The sequence below is a fragment of the Pieris napi genome, chromosome 8 (genome assembly GCF_905475465.1).
Source record: "Pieris napi chromosome 8, ilPieNapi1.2, whole genome shotgun sequence".
NCBI lineage: Eukaryota > Metazoa > Arthropoda > Insecta > Lepidoptera > Pieridae > Pieris > Pieris napi.
In genome coordinates, this window is record NC_062241.1 from 9,773,098 (window position 1) to 9,795,303 (window position 22,206).

General features: G+C 32.3%; 2 protein-coding genes across 2 annotated transcripts; both read right to left on the reverse strand.

The window, feature by feature from the left end:
• Positions 1 to 617: 617 nt before the first annotated feature.
• LOC125051924 (uncharacterized protein DDB_G0283357-like) lies at positions 618 to 10,396 on the reverse strand. Its single transcript, XM_047652551.1, has 2 exons — positions 10,276 to 10,396; positions 618 to 4,229 (listed from the first exon to the last, which is right to left on the reverse strand). Exons 1-2 carry the CDS (start codon positions 10,297 to 10,299, stop codon positions 1,002 to 1,004), a joined length of 3,252 nt encoding a protein of 1,083 aa, XP_047508507.1. The 5' UTR covers positions 10,300 to 10,396; the 3' UTR covers positions 618 to 1,001.
• A 4,721-nt stretch (positions 10,397 to 15,117) lies between these two features.
• LOC125051998 lies at positions 15,118 to 21,683 on the reverse strand. The gene is made up of 3 exons (XM_047652639.1): positions 21,624 to 21,683; positions 21,477 to 21,513; positions 15,118 to 17,330 (listed from the first exon to the last, which is right to left on the reverse strand). The coding sequence occupies exons 2-3, from the start codon at positions 21,492 to 21,494 to the stop codon at positions 15,222 to 15,224; spliced, it is 2,127 nt and encodes a 708-aa protein (XP_047508595.1). The 5' UTR covers positions 21,495 to 21,513; positions 21,624 to 21,683; the 3' UTR covers positions 15,118 to 15,221.
• Positions 21,684 to 22,206: the final 523 nt, after the last annotated feature.

Genomic DNA, 22,206 nt, shown 5'->3' on the forward strand with positions numbered 1-22,206 from the left:
AAATGTAAACCCTTTGTAAATATGTATTATAGCAGAAATTACTATTTTTTACGTACCCTTGTATCTTTTAAAAATATAGAATAGTTTATGATCAAAACGTATATTGATAATTATTGTTATATATTCGAAATTCATGATTAATTCGTAAGAAATGAATCGATTAGTTTCACCATACATCCCACACAGCACCTTCTGTTTGATAGCTTGCTATTATACCGGGGTAGTACAGTTGGCGTGGAGCGCATGACATAATGGCAAGTAAGCTTGATCTATAGGTTTTCTCTCCGTAGACAATTTAGGTTGTGGCGGTATTGTACACTTCTGAAGAATACCCATATTAAAACACCAAAACTGATGTGTAAAAATATGTCTAAATTACAGAGTATTAAATACTTTTGTTTTGCTCAAAGTTCTCGTAACCAGGCCATAAAATTAAAAAAAATTAAATACTTTTGTAAACAAGAGCGCACCGTGCCAACGTGCAAAATTAAGATACTAGACAAATATCTGACTCAGATGAGCAATATACATATCACGGTGATAAATTCCACCAGTCATCTATCATTGATCCACTAAAGTACTGGTTTATTAAACTCCTTCTAAATTAAACTAATCAATGTTTAATACGATATTTATTTTAAAAAAAACACAATTATACTCGTAGAATATGCTAATTGCTAAATGCTTTACTTAATATTATATAAATTATGTACATGTAACTTTGTTATGACTAAATTAATTAACAATCATTTTGTAAAATGAAAAACTATTACTATTATTTACATAGAATATTAATCTATATGATTATATAAATCAACACGATTTTAACAAGAACATAGAAAAAAAAAGAATAACAATATATACCACGTTACACGCAAGTGTATTCAGTAAATATAATTTATACGGTATTTGGTTTAAGATAGGGAAAAAACCTAGCAGCATAAAAGAAAAGATTCATGCAAAAGAGCGTAGCGTTCAAAGAGAAAACTTGTCACACATTTTTATGGTGTGCCCTCTATTCCCGATTGTTCTTCATCAACTACGTCTGATTTGTCCTCCATTACTGGAGGTGGTTTTAGTAATGTAGAAACAGCTGGCTGGAAATCGTCTTCCAACGATGTGTTAGCTTCAAAAAGTGGCTCCGTCTTAAAGATTCTCAAATGTTTAGGTCTATTGATACGTCTTTTTCTATTAATTTTGTCTATGGGGTGCAGTTTACTACGAGATTTATGAGGCGGCTTTAAAACAGGGTAAGGCTGATCAATCATAGTTTTGGGAAATTTTCTTTGATACATATGACGCCCCAAATTATTAGTAAGCCTAAATCTTTCGCCCATCATTCTGTGGTGTGTGTTAAAAGGCTTTATAGTCCTATCATCTTCGTTATTTGATTCCACATCGTCATCTGTGGCCGTTGTCTCTGTTGTGTCTTGTCCCATTTCTTCTACTACAGCGCCGATTAAATGAGAATTTGATGATTCTGCTATTGGTATATTTTCTGGTTCTTCTTCACTTCGTGAATATTTACTACCTTGGTATGGATACCGACTACTACTGTACATATCAAAATATGAACTGGGAATAATTCCTAAGTTACTGAGGCTATTTCCGTTATCGTTTTTTAAAAGTAGTTGTTGTATTTGCTGCAAATCGAACTTAATAGGAACTGGTTTACTGTATTGATCACGAACTGAGCTTAGTTGGCTTTCGTCAAGGACAGGTTTTCCCTTAAGCATATCTGAGACTAATTTTAGGTCAATGTTAAATGGATTAGCAACTTTAAACCCATGTATAGTGGATAACTGGTTATTAGTTTGTACATCTGGTTCTTGCTTATTAGTGCTTTGTCTTGCAGCTAATATTTTACTAATGATATCAGATGCTACGTCAACATGATGTTGCTCAATGTTTTGATTTAGTCTTACTGGCAAAGGATTCGGTAAGTTTTCCATATCAAAATTGTTTCCTGGGAGTCTCAATGTATCAGGATTTAGATGTTGAGTCAGCCGTAATGGTATATCATTAAATTTAAGCAACGCAGCTAAATCTGATGGTAGTTGATTTCGCTGTAAACTGGTTTGTTGAATATTTCCAGACGTTTGAAGATTGTCTGAGTTACTAGGGTTTAGATTTCCATAATTGTTTGATTGCAATGAATCGTCAACATATCGCTTATTATTTGTCAAACTGTTGTAGTTCAAAAATGTGTCTGAAGATTTTCCCTGTTGTGGAGATAGGTCCAATTGCTTTAGTCTATCTGAAAGGGATTGATAATCTTCTGGCTGAGATTTTATACTAAAGGTGTAAACGTTGTTTTTATCTTTATAATATGTTTCACTTGTAGGACGGTTGTATTGTTCTTTGTTGTGCGAAAATTTATCATTTGAATCAATACCAATGCTTGACTTTAATTGTGCGTTAGAATTTTGTACAACATTAGATACATCTATTGGTACAATATTTTTTATAGCTTTATCATGATCAAATATTTGTTTAGGTTTATTTTCCAAATAGTTTTCTCTTGCATAGTAAGGCGATGCAGTCACATAATCAGGCTGAGAATTCCCATTTATAAATGCGTTGTTATTTGAACTATCGGGTTTGTTGTTATTCCTCTCTGTGTTTGCGTAGTAAGAATTGATTAAATCTGTGTTTGTGTATGCATTATTACTGTACTGTCCATTTGAAATTCGATTAAGTTCTAGTTGCTGTTTATAACTATCATGAGCCTTGGTGACCGCTCTAACAAAGTCATCTGCTTCTAATTTCTCCGAACTAGACTTCGATATTTGATTATAATTATATGGTTTACTTGTATCCATGTGAAAACTTACTTGGCTAATTGCTTCATTATCTGATTTTGCATTATTATTTTGATATCCGGAATAGCCAGCCGTTGATATTTCAGATCCATATGTAGGCTTTCTGTCAAGTTTCCATCCATAATCTCCATGTGAATAAGTTGCTGTTTGTCCCATTTGTTGGTCAACTTCTCTAGCGTGACTTTTTAAATTATTGACTTGGTTATGCGGCTGGATATAACTATAATACATGTTGTTAGTACTTAAACTATTGTAACGTTGGCTATCTTGATTAACATTGTCATAATTTGCCTCATGTTTATAGTCGTCTTGATTATTAGCCAGTCGGTAATGGGGATTTGTTGAATATTGTGCTACAGGTATATCTTGAGTGGATTTATGTAAAACACCATTATTGTAATTAGTGGCAGCATTTCCCCAGTTATCTCTCGAATCTTCGGAATAAGAAGAAGAAACAGGGGATGTTGTCGATGATGGATAGCTTTGGTATTGTACGTTAGCTGGATATCTCATTGCATTCCCTGAGTTACTGTAGTGGTCTAACTGAACTTTTTTATTGTAGATATTATTATTATCATAGTTTAGGGTGTTGTGTCCTATAGTTGTGACTTTATTTGTATTATAGTCTACAGTGCCAGTCTGAGTGTTTGAATATGGAGAAGATACATATGTCGGTTGAAGATTAGGTGAATTCGTAATATACATAGGAGAGGGACTAGATATATAAGTATTTGCTGGAGTACCCATGTACTGATTACTTGAAGTTGACAAATATGTCGGTGCTGGTGTACTAACAGTAGCATCTAAACCATACGTATTAGCATTGTTAAATTGAAATGAATTTACATTGGGATTATAATAATTTAATGATTTTTGTTCTTGTATATTTTGATTGGGCTGGTTAGCATAGCTTGCTGCAGTCATTGTAGAATACAAGAACTGGGGTTGGGGGGTAGCTGTGTAAGAGTAAACAGAAGGTTGCGTGGACAGCTGTTGCTGCTGTTGCTGGTGGTACTGATTCTCTGCTCTCATTTGTTGTAAGAATTCTTCGGGTGGTAAAGAGTACTGCATCCCGGCATACTGATTGCTCGCTGACGTGTCACTGTCTTGTGAATTGCTGTTATCTTGAGCGTTTTCTTCTTGATTTTGGAATGGATTTTTAATTCGATAAACCTTTCTAGGTTTTAAGGGCTCTCGATTGAATTCGAAATTGGCAGAATCTTCAGGCATTTGGTACCTTGTGTTCAATGCATTTTGGCTATTTGCATCATTATGTAAGTTATTAAAACCTGTGTTTGCGTCGATTTGACCTTCATTAGCAACTTGTGGTACCCGTAGCATGTTCTGATCGTTGAATCCATCTTGACAGCGTACATTTGTAAGTAGCGTCAGCACCAGTATCCATATCTGAAACGAGTTGTGATTTTTAATGAAGTCAATATTACTTATGACTTTATCTACATTCGAAAGGTGCTTTTAAAATAGTTCAGACCAGTTCAGACAGACAATGAAAACAGATGTATGAAATAATGAAACAAAACAGACCGGTAATTTATTATTATAATTTACATAATTGCTATTAAAAGACGAAAAAGTAAATAAATTTGTAATCATGCACATATTTCAGATTGATTTAAAGTATAAATACATAATAATTTTATTATTAACACAGACAATTATTTCTAATATTTATAGTATTCCCAGAGGCTGTAAGTGTAATAAATAAACTTTCAACACTTTCTATTGTCTAATGTTCTAAGTCGTGAACTAATATATCCTTAAATACGGTGATGAATTAAGAGAGCAAGATCCTAAGATAACATAATAAGTTACGTTATACATAGTTGAGCTGTGTTGGCCTAGTGGTTTCATCGTGCGACTCTCATCCCTGGAGTCATAGGTTCAATTTCCGGATGCGCACCAATGGGCTTGCTGTCTATGTGTGGCTATAACACATCGTGAGGAAACCGGAATGCCTTAGACCCAAAAGTCGACGGTGTTTCAGGCACAGAAGGTTGATCATCTACGTGCCTATTAGAAATGACCACGTAACAATACAGAAATCTGAGGCCCAGACTTAAAAGGTTGTAGCGCCATTTTTATATATACTCGATGATAGGTTAAATAATTTCTAGTTACTTTGTAGTATATCCATAAATATCGTACTAATAGTAAGCGCCTTATAATTTCAAAAAAAGAAATTGTATGTGATATACGAGGCCCGATAGCCCCTTAGAATTTGCATTCTTCAGCTTTATAGTAACTGTTTGAAAGACTTTCTATAAGCAATGCAATTCGTTATGCATGCAGCGAATATACATGCCTGGGGTTAGAGGGCATCGCTCAACAACCTTTTAAACAGTCTATTAAATCATTATGAACAGGAAGAACGTTTTCCTAGTGATTTTTACTACGTTGCGGTAACTTTCGTTTGTGTTACTTTTTATTTACGGGTCAGAAAATAAATAAATCACATTTAATCTTCAGGTATTCTGAAATTAAAAAAACATTATTTCACCTCGAGGTCAATATTGTAGCTAATATTCTTAGAATGTTGTGGTAATTTACTAAAAAAACGCATAGCTGTTCTTTCTATGTCGCTATTATAACAGAAAGACATCATAACTACAATTTATAATGATAAAAGGCCTTATATTAAGTGCACAAAGCAAAATTGTCGTAAATAGGTAAATTGGTCCAAGTACGAACGTAATAAAGAAACATTGTATTATATTTATTTACTATAATATCTTTAAACGAAAGTGGGAATAGAATAATAGTTGATACATGACTACGATTAAACGCAAATGCGATGCCTCTGTAAAACATTGTTATTAATACTTAATAGAAAGCGAGGACAATCTATTGAAGGGTATTAAAGACGTTTAAATCGAAGTCAAGGGTCACACGACAAGATCTGTGTATTTTCTCTGCCCTTATGGTGTGCCCTTTCCGAAAGTTTCACCAGGAATTCAATGAGAAAGTGATTTTTCACAACCGGCTTTTTCGTTGCGTAACATTTCCCTTTTCACATAACATTGTTTCCGTATTACATAAATGTCGTACGTTATTTAAGCTGAATCGATCCTTATTAGTTTTAACCTACCTGTTATATACAACTAGTTTTCATGGCTAAGTACTTAAAGGTCCGATATCTGTGACATTTTTGGCTCTTTCACTTATCATTTACCAAATAGGCGTTTGAACACAAAATAAATATTTGGACAAGTGATTTTTGGCGAAAAGTTATAAATTAAAACTGCAATATAATTTAATGTTTCTTATTTAATGGCTATAATAACTACGTATTATAAATACGCTCCGCATAAAAGCGACAGGAGGTTTTTTACGAAAAACGTTACAGTTTCGTCCGTTACATTGATGATTTACTAAAATCTCGACTCTTGTTGATTGTATATCAGCGAAAGAAATCAAACCCAAGACTTCCGTTATACGTTACATTGATTTATTGTGAACATATTAGACACTGCACGATACAATGATTTTTAACGGATTACTTGATATTTTCGCCAAAGAAAATACAAAGTTTGGTAACCACGAATTGGCACACTCATAACAACGCATGCGTCACTGGTTATATTAATATCCTGACTGTCAAGAAGGTAACCAGCGTCCGGTGGCGAAATTTCACTTCATTCGGTTATTCCAAGAAGCGAACCCAATACATTTATAAAAACTTCATTGAACTTGTAGATTAACTTCCTTACACTGTGTGTATATGTAATATTTACAAATGATGTAATGATGTGTAAACATAGCACGTTGGGTCCAATTAAAATTTATTTTTCATTTTATTTTTTTATTCCGAATGCAATGTACAATATGCATGAAATATACAAAAAAGGGCCATAAATGATAAGAATATTTTTTAAAAACACTACTATTTAAAATTACTATTCAAAAATAGCCCTTAAACGGACTAAAGTAGCTTTTAAGCATTTTGAATGCAGCGTAATTTCGAACCTCTCTCGCTTCTGGATTTCTAAAATCATTCTCGCCTTAAAATGTGGTGTGTGGTAAATGTGGTATGTTTCCTTGGAAAATAATGTACTATTATTTAGTATGCATTTAAAACAGAACGGAACACGGATGCAAAAATAATGGGTCTGACAGAAAGGAAATCATGTAAATAAAATAAAATTTAAATATAGGTATTTTATAGTTAACGGCTTCGGATACGACCGTATTAATGAACGTGAAACCGCCGAGAACATTTTAAAAAATATAAGCAAGGGATTATTATTTTTAACCACGGGCTTAAAATTCTTATATAAAAGTCAAAAGTCAAAAGATAAAGACAAAGCTCAGAGGAGTAGCTGGCGGGTCAGGGATCGACGTGTTCTGATTGTTCGGGATTGAATATCCTGTGGTGAAGATACATTAGACAGATTCTTAGGTTTGAGGCTTAATAGATCTTCAGCAGCTAATATCGCATTGTAATAGGACCATTTGGAGGTCCGAGGTTTTCAGATGTACAGACAAATTAAGTGAATACGAAAAGTGTATAACAGTTATTATTGACCCTCAAATTGTATACAAATTCTATAAAAAAAGACTCTTGAAACAGTGTTTCAAAAAATGGATGGGTCTATGACCATACCCAGTCAAGGCCACAGTTTGTGATTACAGAGCCATTGACCTGACGCAACAATTAACGCATAGTGACACGCAAACTTTCGAGACAACGCTCTTGAGATCTCACAGCGTGTCTGACGATCATTAATAATTTTCATTAATTGCATTTCGTCTAAACACTTTTCTTTTACTTAGACAACGATCTATTCATCAGATGGAGTTATCAAACTTACATGCCTGCCTTGCGATTCTGTAACTCACTATTCGAATTCACACAGCGGTTTTCGCATCGGCAGTCGCTCTCAAATCAGTCGTGAAGCAGTCATTTTATGATTTGGCATTCTGATAAGGTGGGAGCTTGTAGTTTATTGTTTATCAGAATGCCAAATCATAAAATGTACAACGCAGACATTTTCTTAAATTTATTAATAAATCTTGACAGAGACAACACAACATAAAATCTGTATTAAATAAAATATCAAGTATCGCTGTATATTTAAAATTTGTATTTTCATGTAGTTTTCCACTTCTATGAGCAGCAGTAAAGTACAGATTTATATTTTTAACTTTTAAAGCATCGGATGTAGTGTGTGACCGAAATCTTTGTGGTTTTAATTTCAATAAACGTGTTAACGTTATGAAATAAGCAGTTCAAAATACATAATTTCGTAAACTTATGTAATATTTAGCCGTATAGAAAGTGGAATAAATTACTTTTTGACAACGGAAGTGAATATCGTGATTAATTGACATTACCTACTGATGCATTGTTCATCCATGACAAAGTGATAAAGTACATCGGCAATTGATAATGTCGGAAACAGTTTTAAATGTATATAAAGTTTTTTGTTAGTGTTTTGGTTCCCTATAGTGCAACTTGGTTTGGCGAGCGTCTTTCAACCCTGAGGTCGTATTTCTTATTGTGAAGAAAAACATCACGAAGAAACTGGCATGCATTACACCTAAAAATTGACGGCGTGTGTGAGAAGGATCGCTGATCACCTACTACAAATATGATACCGAAACAGATTCACAAGTTGTTGTAGTTCAACAGATTTTTGTACTCTACGTAAATAATACTATCAACATTTGTTACGTGTTTAAGTCTGAGCACATTTTAAAATATGCCTCGCTGGTCCAGGGCCATCACTGAAGATGAATGAGGATCTATAATTTGTTTACTAAAGGTTATCGTATGTATACTAGAGTATTTGATCCCCATATTATTTCATAGTAAATTACATTTTTTTTATAGAATGATATATAATGGATTTATTTCCAACACACAATATACTGTATTTATAATATTCTTAACCTACATTCTAATAAAAATTAAAAATTGATAAATAGAAAATTAAAAGTTATTTAAAAATTTTGGTCCCTTTAATGCTGGCAGCATTTCCTCGCTGTATTGCGATACTTATTCGTTAAGCGAGGAAAGGACCAGCTCTACTGACATTTGGCAATTCAAATAATGCTGACATAATTTGTCTTGCGGCAACGTATTAACTTACTTTCATAAAAAATTGCTTTCGTTTAAATATAACTTATATGCAAACGAAAAGTTCTTTTTTTATTTCCATCGAAGCATCGAAATGTTTCTTTAGTCATAAGTAAATAAATATTATATTTCAACTGAAATAGACTCACCTAATAATATAATATAAACTATGATTTTATTCTTATTTATACTGATTTTGACGACGACGATAAAAACAAAAATGTAAAATAAAAATTAATTTGTTTTGTATAACTCTTTTCTCAGAGATTTAAAAAACAATGTCAAAGTAGATCTTTTTTATTGTTTGAAGATCATAATGTGAAAAATGAAAATTTTCATCTAAATTAAAAAAACCTATTTTATTGATTTTTTCTAGATCCTAATTTCTAAAAATAACAGCCTTAACATGATAAATTAATCCTAAAAATTCAAAAAGCGTTTTCCAATTATATTTATTTTTAATCATTTTAATAATAAGGGATTTTTATATATAAATATCCCATCATGTATAGCAGTATACCACGTAAGTTTGAGGTAAGTTTATAAAAAATCTGAAACATCATTGAATAAAGAAAACATTTTATGAGCGATTTATAAGACTGCTTAGGTATAGGTATGTCACTTTAAAACCGCGCACCTCTTTATGGTCTAAGATCCCGATATACAACGACCTTCACCGAGATGCTTATTTAATGAAACGTATTTTATATGTAATTTAATATGTCAATAAATATAATCCATATGGGTTGCCTAGCAAATTTCAGTCCAGAGTATTTTAATGAAAATTAAAAAAAAAAATTTTGATAAACATTTCACCGGTATGATTATTAGATAAATTCTATACCAAGCGAAAGTATGAAGCCCATAGAATATGCAAACGTTAGGTTGTTTTTAAACAATTAATTATTTATGTGTATATTTTTTATGTGACACTAAAGTATATATACATCTTTAGTAAAAAAGAAAGTTATAGTGATACATATATAATTCTACCCTGATTAAAAATATTGATTGAAAAAAATTTACTACATGCAAATTATAAAAAAAATATTTTTTTTAAAATATTAATTAAACATACTCTGGACTGAAATTTGCTAGGCAACCCATATGGATTATATTTATTGACATATTAAATTAAATATAAAATACGTTTCATTAAATAAGCATCTCGGTGAAGGTCGTTGTATATCGGGATCTTATACTATTATTTAAACGGTGTATTTTACCACTTAATACGTTGATATAAAATTTATTATTAGCTTAACAGTATTAGATTTAAACAGAAATTTAAAAATCATCAACACCATATGACCAATTAAAATATATATTTTAATCTTAATCATTTTTGGCACTCACCATTTGCAGTACGGAATTCATCATAAAACACGAAATATCACTGTTCAAAATCCAATCACATTTCACTCACAGTCCGAAATAAAGCAACATTAAAGGGTAGTTTTCTATGATCGATCAGTGTTCAAATGAAGTTCAAGGATAGTTAGAGTTAGGTTTATATATGGGGGTATCGGACCGTAAACGTTTGCATGTGTGCATTGCATCTTGCACATGCATTCCACACAATTGCAGTGTTAGTTACGCTTAGGCCCTTCTTAGCAGTCTAGGTGTCTGAGAAAGGCGTTTTTTAATATCTATCTATTGTATAGTTACATTGAACTATCTGAGTAAATATTACCTATATTTTTTTTTGACGTTGAAGTAAGTAACTTTATGTCAAAATTAATTAACGTAAAAGTAAACACTGTTCTGTGTAAAATTTTCTAATTAAGATGATTATTGTAATATTTCTTTTCACCTTAACCGAAGACTGCTATGTACATTTATATTTACATATAATGCTATGTTTATGTAAATATATATGTGTATACCTATACAGGCTTTACAGGCCTAAGGCTATTTCCAGTTTCTTCCTATGTAGCTTCTTCGTATTGAACTTATGGTCATACTCGTAGTGAATCTTCCCAAACCACTTTCTACAAGACAGATTTATGGCAGAGCGCATTAGAAATAATTGTCTCCTATTGAATTTTACGGAAGTTTGTTCTCACGCCTTGTTTTATTTATTATGACAATGTATTTAATAGCTGTCAAATATTCCAAATCTTTTTAATTATATAACATAAATTTATGAAATGCTAATTAAACGCTCACCTCAATGATGTATTAAAATTTACTTGATATTTTATAAAAGTTATTTAAATTTAGATTTTTGTAGAAAATGTGAAGAAAAATGTGTATTAAGAGCAGATAATGGTATAATTTTCATACAACATCTTTGATTCCAGCATCAGTGGTGTGATCTACATTTCGATAGCGATAATAATATGGAACGTTTAATTTCCTGTAGAAACTTTTCTATTTCGATTTTATCTGTAACGCATACACATTTCCAAGCAAAATTTTGGATCCGTGGTTTAAGTTTTTTAATCATGATTATCATAAATCGTATCGCGGAACGCATAACGCCTAGTGGAATAATCATACTGGTATTATGTTCCGGTGTTTTTTACTTCGAAGGCGTTTTAATTTCCTGATTCAAAAGTGACTTTAGCAATAAAAATATTAACATTATTGTTATTACATTAGATCGAAACTAATAAACCTTTTTAGATTTTTTGTTTCCAATAGCAACTGTTATTTGATGATTTAACTTTCAATTATGCACTAAAAATCCCTTTAATCAAAGTTTTTAATAAATATTTATTTCGTCCAGGCAACCCTAGTAAGGGAAAAAACTAATTAAAGAAATATGATGGGGACCTAGGAACATTCTTCTAACTATTTAATATAATATGTACCGATATAGTATCGAAGCATAAATTCCTGCGGTTTCATTTGCGCGTTAGTTTATACTTTTGACTTTAAAAATACGGAGTTCCATATGACTTCTTTCAAAGTTCATAAATATACCTACATAATCTGCAGTCGAGTTTCATCGGACATCAAGGCAGAATACAAAATACCATCCGTATCACCTCGACGTTCAGTTTTTAGGAACCAGCTGCCCACTGAAGTATTTCAGAACCAATTCGAGTTAGGGTCCTTCAAGAAAAGAGCGTACCCATTCTTAAAAGACTGGCAACGCACTTGCAAGCCTTCTGGCAATGAGGGTTTCCACGGGCGGCGGTATCACTTAACATCAGGCAAGCCTCCTGCTCGTTTACCTTCTATTATATTTTTATATAACATTAATCAATAAATTCATTACTTACCCCTCAGGAAGTGAAATGTTTCGATGATATTAATAATATATTTATTGATAAAGTATAAGGTAAGTAAGTATAAATAAAAAAAAACTTAAGCGTTATTTTCTTTATGATGCTATTTTCTCTTTTATCATAGAAAGGCACTGCTTTCTTATGTCTCTTATTTGTCTTATATAACATTTTCATGTAATCTTAAACTCGATCATTTGAGAGACACGCAAACAAAATTGCAACAACACAGAACTGTTAATTAGACATACTTAAAATGATTTATTGGTAATTTTAATACTTGTTACGCTTTTTAGCCACTAATAGTATTACTTTTTATTATTGTTAAAAAAAATGCCATGTGGGTTTTCATCTGCCATGGCTCCAAATGTAAATAAATTCAAGCTACTATGGGAGCGTTCAAGTATTACGTAACGCAATTTTTGGAGATTATTGACACCCCCCCCCCCCCCCCCATGTAATTCGCCGTAACGTTTTTCAGTACCCAAGTACAGTACTGTACTCGAGTATAGTAAAACGCTTCGTGACCACCTAGTGACTCTTTAGTTACTATTATGTGGTGTAAGTCGAAAATAATATTAACAATAACGCGTAATTCAATCCCCGCCCCGCATCGTAACGTTTTACAAAAGGGAAAAAACTCGTTACGTAATACTTGAACGCTCCCTGTTTCATAAAACGTCATTAAATAGGTCTGTTTAATTTGTAAAATATTGAATTGGTACCTCAGTTGTGTGAGTCGACGTCAGATGGGCTCAAAGGCTATACAATAACCTATTTGTATATAAAAATGATCAAAAGCCAGATCATAAATTCGCCCGTCTTACTAAGTTTAAAAATTCTAACCTCTTTGATACATGATTAACTTATGACTTAAAATACGATTTCTTAAATAAAAATTCAAAACAAACAATAATAGCAAAAGCACAGTAAAAAAACATTCATATTCGCTTAATTTATTTGCAAAATGAATAAAAGCACTAATTTGTCAGAAATACCATATTCCAATTAAAAGTATAACCAGTTCCGAACTATTTCACCTAACATATCTTTTATGTAACAATTCCTTTACCTATAATTTATGCTTTGACCAACGACCAAAAGAAGTATTCTTAACTTTCCCTTAGTTCCTGTTCATCTGGTATTTACTACCGCCTTCGAAACAGGAAAGGGTGTAAGAGACAACTTACCTATCATTAGCTAACCGGAAACTGAAATCGAAGCCTATAGCGAACTTATCAATAAACTTGTTAGAACCTTTGTAAGTAATTGAACCACTGATGTGGAGAAGTGGGGTGTATTACGCATCCGAATTCTACTAGATAAGGTTTTAACGCCTTTGATTAAAATTAATTGGTGTTTGACATTTGGAACTGATTTGACTTATTTTTTTTTTATGGCTCTTGCACGGTTAGTGCATTAGCCAGCGTCAAGTATAAGATTTTTATAATTCGTGCTTTTTGCCTTAGAAATTCGACCATGTCCTCCATGTACGGTTTAGGCACTCGCCCGGTACCGCACAACCCTCTCAAAGGCCGAGAACAAATTTAAATAAAATTAAAACTTGCCCTCGAACCGGGAATCGAATCCGGTACCCCTCACCTACCTGCCACTTAATAAGACCGCTAGGCTATGAGGCCCCTATTGACTTATGTCACAGTTAGAAAAAGTTGAAATGTCAGGATTTGACAGCTTGGAAACAGATTAAACAAAAGGATTCAAGAAATAAAACACTTCTTTGTTGATTTACATGTTGAATCCATAAGCTTAATACAATAATGCTTATACATTAAGCCACTAACGTAGAAGTATCTAAATATGATTGATGTAATAAATAAGTTTATACTACATCTTTATTATGCATAGGTTCTGAAAATATTAAACATGTAATTTAGATAATAAATTTGGCTACTATCAAATTCGTTAATCAGTCAGAAAAGTCATTCCTTGAAATTTTAAAAGATAAACGTAGTTGGTGAACTTTTGCTCTACAAATTTTGAAAGTAAAATTTTTTGCTAAAGAAACCATTTTTATAATAGTTAGGACTTGGTTTTTAGTTATATTGAAATAGTCATAAGTCAACCATAAATAAAGAAAATAGATTTGTTTTAATATTTTCTTCAATGATGTTTCATCATTTTAATCATCATTAAAATTATTATTGGGGGAAACAACAAAATCAAGGCTTGTTTGATGTTAATTCTGATATATTTTTTTACTTTTAAGAATGGGTCCGCTCTTTTCTTGAAGTTGTAAAATTTCTTGAAGTGAATTAGTTCTGATATACTTCAGTTGGCAGCTGGTTCCACATAGTGTATGAATATCGTACAGACGAATTCAAACATTATTATTGTCTGTTGTTTGAACTACTGCTTCTAAGATTTAGAATAGGCTTCTTGGCTGACAATTTGCTATTTAATTTTTATCAGGCTTGTAGTAATTAATTAATTTGGTAAATACCTTTTAATTCGTTTGGTAAATACGCCTAAGCTATGTTACCTATTTGTCAAAATTGCTAACCCATTTTCGTTTATGTAGTTTGTGTGTTTCGTACATCCATCGTAGTTTTGAAGATAGCGTTTATATAATATATAATGCACAGACGGAAAAAAATATTCTGTTAAATGTCAACAGAAATAAAATATGTTATCTCATATTTTATTTCTGATAGCGTAAAATCCATTATAAAATTTTATAGGTATGGATAAAGATAGAAGAATGAACAACAATTTGAATAACTTTTTAATAAGTAACAATAATAACATCCTGTCGTAAAATTATACATTTCATTACATTAAATATATTGCACGCTGAAACAGCCAGATTTTATTCAATAATCTGACTCTTAATAAATAATACAACTCAATTCCATAATACTTTTAAGTTTTACATTGCCAAAATTATATAATGGCTTTGACTTTGATAAAATATTTTTGTAAATCTCTTTCTCTAAAAAATCTACCATTCAGTTTTAGTGATTTATTTAATTGTAACTTAGAAATTACGCAAACTTTATATTAACTCGACCTAATTCCTATGTTCTATTTACAATTATTTTTAATTTATCTTTATGTTGTCTTCTTGTCAGTCCTCTCATTCTTTTTGGCTACTTTAGATGAACCCGCTGCTTTATTGTCAGGTTTAGCCATTCGTTTTGGATGGCTGTGGTAATTTCTAGGGTAAGATGGCCTAGTAGGCACTGGTGGTACATAATGTGTTCTAGTGTATTCTTCTTCTGGCTCCACATCGTGGGTGTAACGGCCTGCGTTGTTGTAATGCATCGATTTAGAGTTAACGTACGCTACCTTATCGCTTGTGGGCGATCTAAAGACGGTCTGTGGTACCATTATTCTAAATTGCGATTGATATTTTGCTGATGGCATTGGAGTTACATAACTAACAGTTTGAACGCTAGGTTTTGAATTCTGAGCAGCGCTATACGAGTTAGGAAATACTGCGGCAATGGTGTGGTCTTTGCTGGGATAGTTCTCTGACAGTACTAATGCTTTTGGCCTTTCAGGTTGTGGAGATTGATATGTGTATTCTTGGCCAGAATTAACGCTACTTTCTTCGTACTGTTCTGAATGAATTAATCTTGAGGGTTGAACTGAAACCTGCGCTTTTTGCCCAATTGAGCTAGATGTATAAGAGCTGGGGTCAAAAGAAGCATGTTCGTTTGCGTTTTCTTTTTCCACTTCATACGCAGAAGAAGTGTCTGATGTTGTGTAGTACGAAGATGTTGGATGAACAGCGCTTTGCTGAATAGCGTGGTGAGGATCATAGCTTTCAGCTGGGTATTCTTGACTTGTTTGTTCCGGTACTTTATGCTCCACAACAGAATGAGTTTCATGTACATTGGCAAGTTGGTCTATAGAAGCTTGCACATGCTGGTATTCAGGAGAAGAAGATGGTTGTTCATACTGAGACTGAACGTAGTAAGAAGTGGGCTGTGCAGTTTGTGGCATATATTGATATTGATACTCGTATTGTTGTTGTGAAGGTTGACGGTACAAAGATTGAGACTGAGATACATATTTTTGTGGGCTATAACTTGATGGGTATCTAGCCATTACAGGTTTCACGGCTGAATATTGTACTCCAGAAAAGTCTGATTGAGTGTATGAGGGCTTAACATATGGATGAGCATAGTGTGGTTCACTTTCCTGTGGAGAAAGATTTGAATTTTGATACGCCATTATTTGTGGTGCAAATGAATATCCATGTTTTTGGAAGTATTGATTAACCAATTGCTGTAAGTTTACATTGTTTAGATAAGACGATAGAGGATAATTGTTTGGTAGGTTTGCGTACAATTCAGCTGAAGGATTTTTAATTGAAGAACTTGGAATTCTGAGTACTAACACTGGTACTATTCTTTGGCCGAGTTGTGATTCATGAGATCTTAAGTGGTCTTGAGTCAGACCCGCGCTCTGGTATTGGGGATTTGTTAGCAATTGAGAAGGATCTACAAAGTAATTTGGCATTACTGTAGGAAATTGGGCGCTCAATCCCGAAAATTCTTGTCCATTATACGTAGTATAAAGAGTCGATGATGGATCACTACCATAAGTAGGAGGAGATGGTGTTTTAAATTCAACTTCAGGCTTTTTGTAGTCGTAAGTTGTTTGCTGTTCTTTAACGGGTACTAGTTCAAACGCTTGTGATGGCTGTATTTCAACATTAGTCGATGTTTTCTGATAATTTTCGCCCGTTTCTACGTAATGAGAGTTAAAGGTGCTCTGATGTGCGGGAATATCTTCTTGAGAATATGGATAAATCATGAACTTTCCTTTATCTTGAGCTGATTTTCCGAAATAATTGTACGTATATCCATTATTCGTCCGGTAACCATATCCGAGATTAGCATCGATTGTTCTTTTGCCTTTGCCTTTTGCATCAGTATCATTCACTATCTCTATGGCAATTACTGCTGGAAACGTTAATTTTTTCTCGGTAGTATGTGTTACATTTTTATTTCCAACTTTGTTATCGGCTTTTTCCTTGCTATCACTGGGAATTTCAGATTTCACACCAAACTTTTCTTCGACCTCTCTTAAAAAACTTCTTTCTTCGTTAGTGAGGTTCTCTGCTTTTTTATCTGTTTCAAGTGCTTGTGGTTTATATTTTTTTGGATCTGGATCAGCTACCGCTATCGTTCCTATCACGCAGCATAACATCTGAAATTAAAAAATTAAATGTTATTAGGAAAATCGATAATTAGTCTCCTGTTAATTTAGCACTTTTTCTCCAGGAATCATAATCTGGACTTATGCGTATGTGTGCAACCAAGAGCACCTAAGCTTAACGACGGAAAGTACAATACCAACAAACTTATATGATATTAGAGGCAAATAAGGATTAATAAAAATAATACAAGATGCAATACTAGAATGTAAGTAACTAGTTTGTATCTTGTCTAGTTTACATAATATTTATTGCAATGCCAATGTCTAATTTGCTTGAGATGAAATCTTTACATTGCTACATAATTACGTAATGAGAGAAAAATAATGATATATGCTGCGTCAAATTGTAACTATGTAGAAATATGTTAAGTTGTATCACGTATTTTTAACCGATCCACCAATTTTGATTGATTATTTATATAAGGTAGACAGACAAAACTCAATAAGACAATTATATCTGGTTGACTGTTTGGCTTTAAAATAAGTGTAAACAAATATTTAAACTTTTATTACATATTCTAGTATTATTTATAACGCTCTATTTTGCTATTTACATAATTTGACACTGGAATTTCTTTACAATACTCGCATTCCATAATTTTAATATATTTTCGATATTTAAACTAATAATTACTCATCGTTTTATTTTAGACGTAAATATATCAACATTTACACAGTTATATTTGTATTATATAACTTCAATTATGCGCAAGAGTTTGCCCCGGTAACCTCGCGCTTTTCTCCAAATCATTTGGCATAATTAAAAACCTTAATTATTCATAAACGTTTTATGTTTGCATAACATAGTTCCGTTATTTAAGACAGCTTATACTTCTTACGTTTTGTAAATACACAGAATTTTGCTGAATCTGAGGCAAAAATTGTTAATATTTCAATCAATTTCATAGTTATAACAATTATATAAGATATTTCTAAATAAGCACAAATAATGCATATTACGTATATGCGTTATTTGTGCAATGCGATATGAAAGTTTCGCGGTGAATCTTCATAAAGAGAAAGTTATGCATCTGAATTGTTTATGTGAATGTTTCCTGTATAATCCCTATGTCATACAGTCATCATCGTTTATTACAAATCAAGAGTAAATTACTTCCAATGACTATACGTATATCACTTTTAGTATTCGATTTGTGCTTATCTCGCAAATCCCAGCAAATTTATATACTAACTACATATTACGTATAGATTCCACAACTGTAAATCTAGTTGATTTATAAGGGAATCATTATTATAGAATTTAAAAAAGAATAAGTATAGTTATTTCATAAACAATACTGCAGTCGACACTTTAATAAATTTAATTGTTACTATGTCATGAGAGCCTATAAAAGATATTACTCACTAAGTATTACAAAGAGAAATGTTCCATTTACAGTGAAAGATTTTGACGCTTATATTAATTGTTATTAATATAAGAACAATAGACGGCAAACGATTGCATCAATCTATACTTCTATTCAAAACAGAATTTATACAAATTGTTTTCGCAATGACGTTTCTTGTTTCGAAATTTGTAATGTATTATTTAATAGTTGAATGTAGCGTTTTGAAATTATACAGCTCTTCTTTGACTGTTTGACAGACTGTTATTTAGTAATAGATTAGTCTGAAGTTCATACTAGCTGGGTTATAACTTGTTACTACTAATTCTGGCTATAAATCTATATAGATAGCGGCAACTTCGCTAGCTCAGCGTAGGATATAACGAGGAATTGTAGAGATATATAGATAGGCACAATAATACAAGAGTGCCATCTGGACCTCAACAAACCGCTCTTTAAAACGAGAGCAAATGATTTTATATGCAAGTCGTGATTAATCACCGACTGCATCTTTATCGAGTAATAAATAATCTAACATGTAATAAAAATGTGTTATTTATATTTGTTCAATCTGCTTCCTTAATATTTCATAAGTTATTAAAATAAACGTAATATTTAATTTTATTTACAATATTTAAAAAAAAATTATAAAAATGTATCAACACATTTTAATTCTAGTTGCAAAAGGAATGTTTAAAATTAGATAAACATTTAAATGTATCTGGGTCGTATACTTGTGGCACCTGTTTTATTAGTTACCTAGTGTCTAGTTCAGAAAATCTAATCCTTTCTAAGGTATGGATATGACCCTGTGAAATTAGATTCAGTAACATTTAAAAGTAATATGTAATTTCAATTGATATGAAAAACTACATTTATATTTTTTGATGGCCCACGTAAAAAGTGTTCAATATACTAAAAAGTTCAATACTTGTCTTGCTTTTGTAATGATTTGAATCACGGAATAAAAAATACAGTAAAAAGTCATTTCAGTGATTAAAGTGACTTTGACTTTTTTGTCGGAACATAAAGAACAGGGTTTCTACTAGTAAACATGCGAAAACGTTTTATATTAATGTTTATATTTTATATAATTATTCATTTTGTTGTTTCTCTGTATTCCTTTATGTTGCTTTCGTTTTGTGTTGTGTGACTGTTAAAAATTGGTAATTGCTGCATTTTTATCTAATAAGTCTTCTGTTTCTTGCCTGCTGTAGTACTTTTTTACTATTGTAATATAAAATTAATTCACAAGCGTAATTATTGTATTAGTATATTACAAGCAAGTGAATGTAATGTTCCTAATAAGAAATAAAAATATCCTAAACGGTTAAACAAAATTATATTTAATACTACAACTCTGATTGCTTTACATACAATTTACCATCAAAACTAAACAAAGTCATACAAATCATTATTGAGATTGGAGAAGACGATTAGGTCATAGGTAAACAAGTGCGCAGGCGATTAACAAAGACCCAAAGAGCCGCATTAACATACTACCAGGCCCTTACAGCGTTTTAGAGTCACAGTCGATAAATTGATGCGAACATTATATGCGAAATAATAAATTTCAATTGTTTATTGTCTGATTAAGTTTGTTAATATTTGAATGGATAAATTGTTGACTGAAACGAATCGATTTATAATGTCCGATAGGGTGTTTGTTTACATTAAAGACATTGTGTGATACTTATTTATCAATGATATTTGCAAAGCTGAAGTTCCATCTTACTTTGATTCCTAAATACTTTTAAAATGATACCGTATCACGCCAACGAAATTAGAAAATCGGCAAGCATTTGAGAATTATAGTACTTTTAAAAATTATATTGGTTTTCTAACTTTGTGCATTATATGTCTAGCGAAGTTTGACTAACAAGAGATACCTGAGTAAAAAAGTGTTAGTATATTAACATGACAGTTAGGGTAAATAAATACCCGTTTAAAATGTATGCGTTTTACCTTATTTTATAGGTTTATATGTAATCAGCCTTTATTGTCTCCAACCCAAGACCCGTGTTAGTATTCAATTAATATCTGCTACAATAAAAATGTTTTTATAACGGTCAAAAGACTGCATACAAATATCTAGGTAACCTGGCAATGCAGAAATTGTACCGTTATTACGAGCACAAAAAGCCAGACACCATTATCGGTTTTAACGACATGAAAAATGTGTTCATTTTGCAAATTTACAGTTTCACAAAGATGTTAATTTAAAGCCATTCCCAAGGCCCAAGTGTTAACAATATAAAATAAATTATAACTGTATATTAACTTTAAAACGCAGTTATCAGTTATAAAAAAGCCCAATTCGAGTCCGATTTTAGATTTCAAAATAATTTCAGTGAATGAATTACATAGTTGCAATAAAAAAATGAACTTTTCATTTTTCATTGGATTCAGTCCTCAGTCGTTCACCTCAGTCCTGAGGTCGTAATTTCTAACCCCGACAGACCCCGACCGTGTACCAATAAAATATCCATCTTTGTCATTTAACAGTCGCTCGTACTGTGAAGAAAAACATCGTCAAGAAACCGCCATGCCTTAGACCTAGAAAGTTGATGGCGTGTGTCGGGCACATAAGGTTGATCACCTAGTTGGCTTTTAGAAAAGCAAATGATCACGAAATAGATACAGAAATCTGAGACCGTTAGTTAGTTTTTAACAAACAAAAAATAGTTTCGTTACCAGTTAAAGCTCTTTAATAAAAAAAACCATAACCGCCACACATATTATATGTTAAAGATAAAATTAATACTAAGCATAATAACATAAAGATATTTACCAAAATGAACCACCGCATCGTTGCTACCGGACTGCTTCTGTCAAAAGAAAACCAACACTTCACCACACAGCACTAACACATCAAACGTTTCAAGCTATTCTGAGCTTTAATGCAAATATACAAAGCTCTTATTCCAAACAACCGTACCTGATTTCGTGTTCGTGTCGAATACTAAAAGCAATGGGTTCGTGAATCACACTGTTACGTTCTTTTATACCTCGGAAGAGTTCAAGATGCGCCATACGAAAGCACGCCTATCTCTAGTCGAGTATAATTTGTGCGACAGATGTAATTGCACTTTCCCTCCTGAACTTGACAGACTTGACACTTAAAGGGCGAAATGTTAAAGCAGGTTTTAGTGCATCTAGTATAGTGTTGTTTAGGAGAAACAATCTTGATAACAAGAAGTTAATTTGCTTGATTGACTTGACGTTCTAGTCGTCTAGGGACTGACCCGACCCCGTTAGCCCCCATTACTCCCCTAGGTTGGAAAATATTGGTTAAAGTTTTATATTTGTGTGTCTCCCAAGGAATTTTCATTTTTATTAAATAGCCTAATATAACCTTATTCAACTTGAAATAGTAAATGGGTTTCCTCTTCTAACTTAAATATTGTTGCAATTAATAAACCAATTCGACTTAAAGCAAAAAAAAGAGCGTACCAATTCTTAAAAGGCCGGCAACGCACTTTCGAGTCTTCTGGCAATGTCCACAAGCGGTATCACTTAAC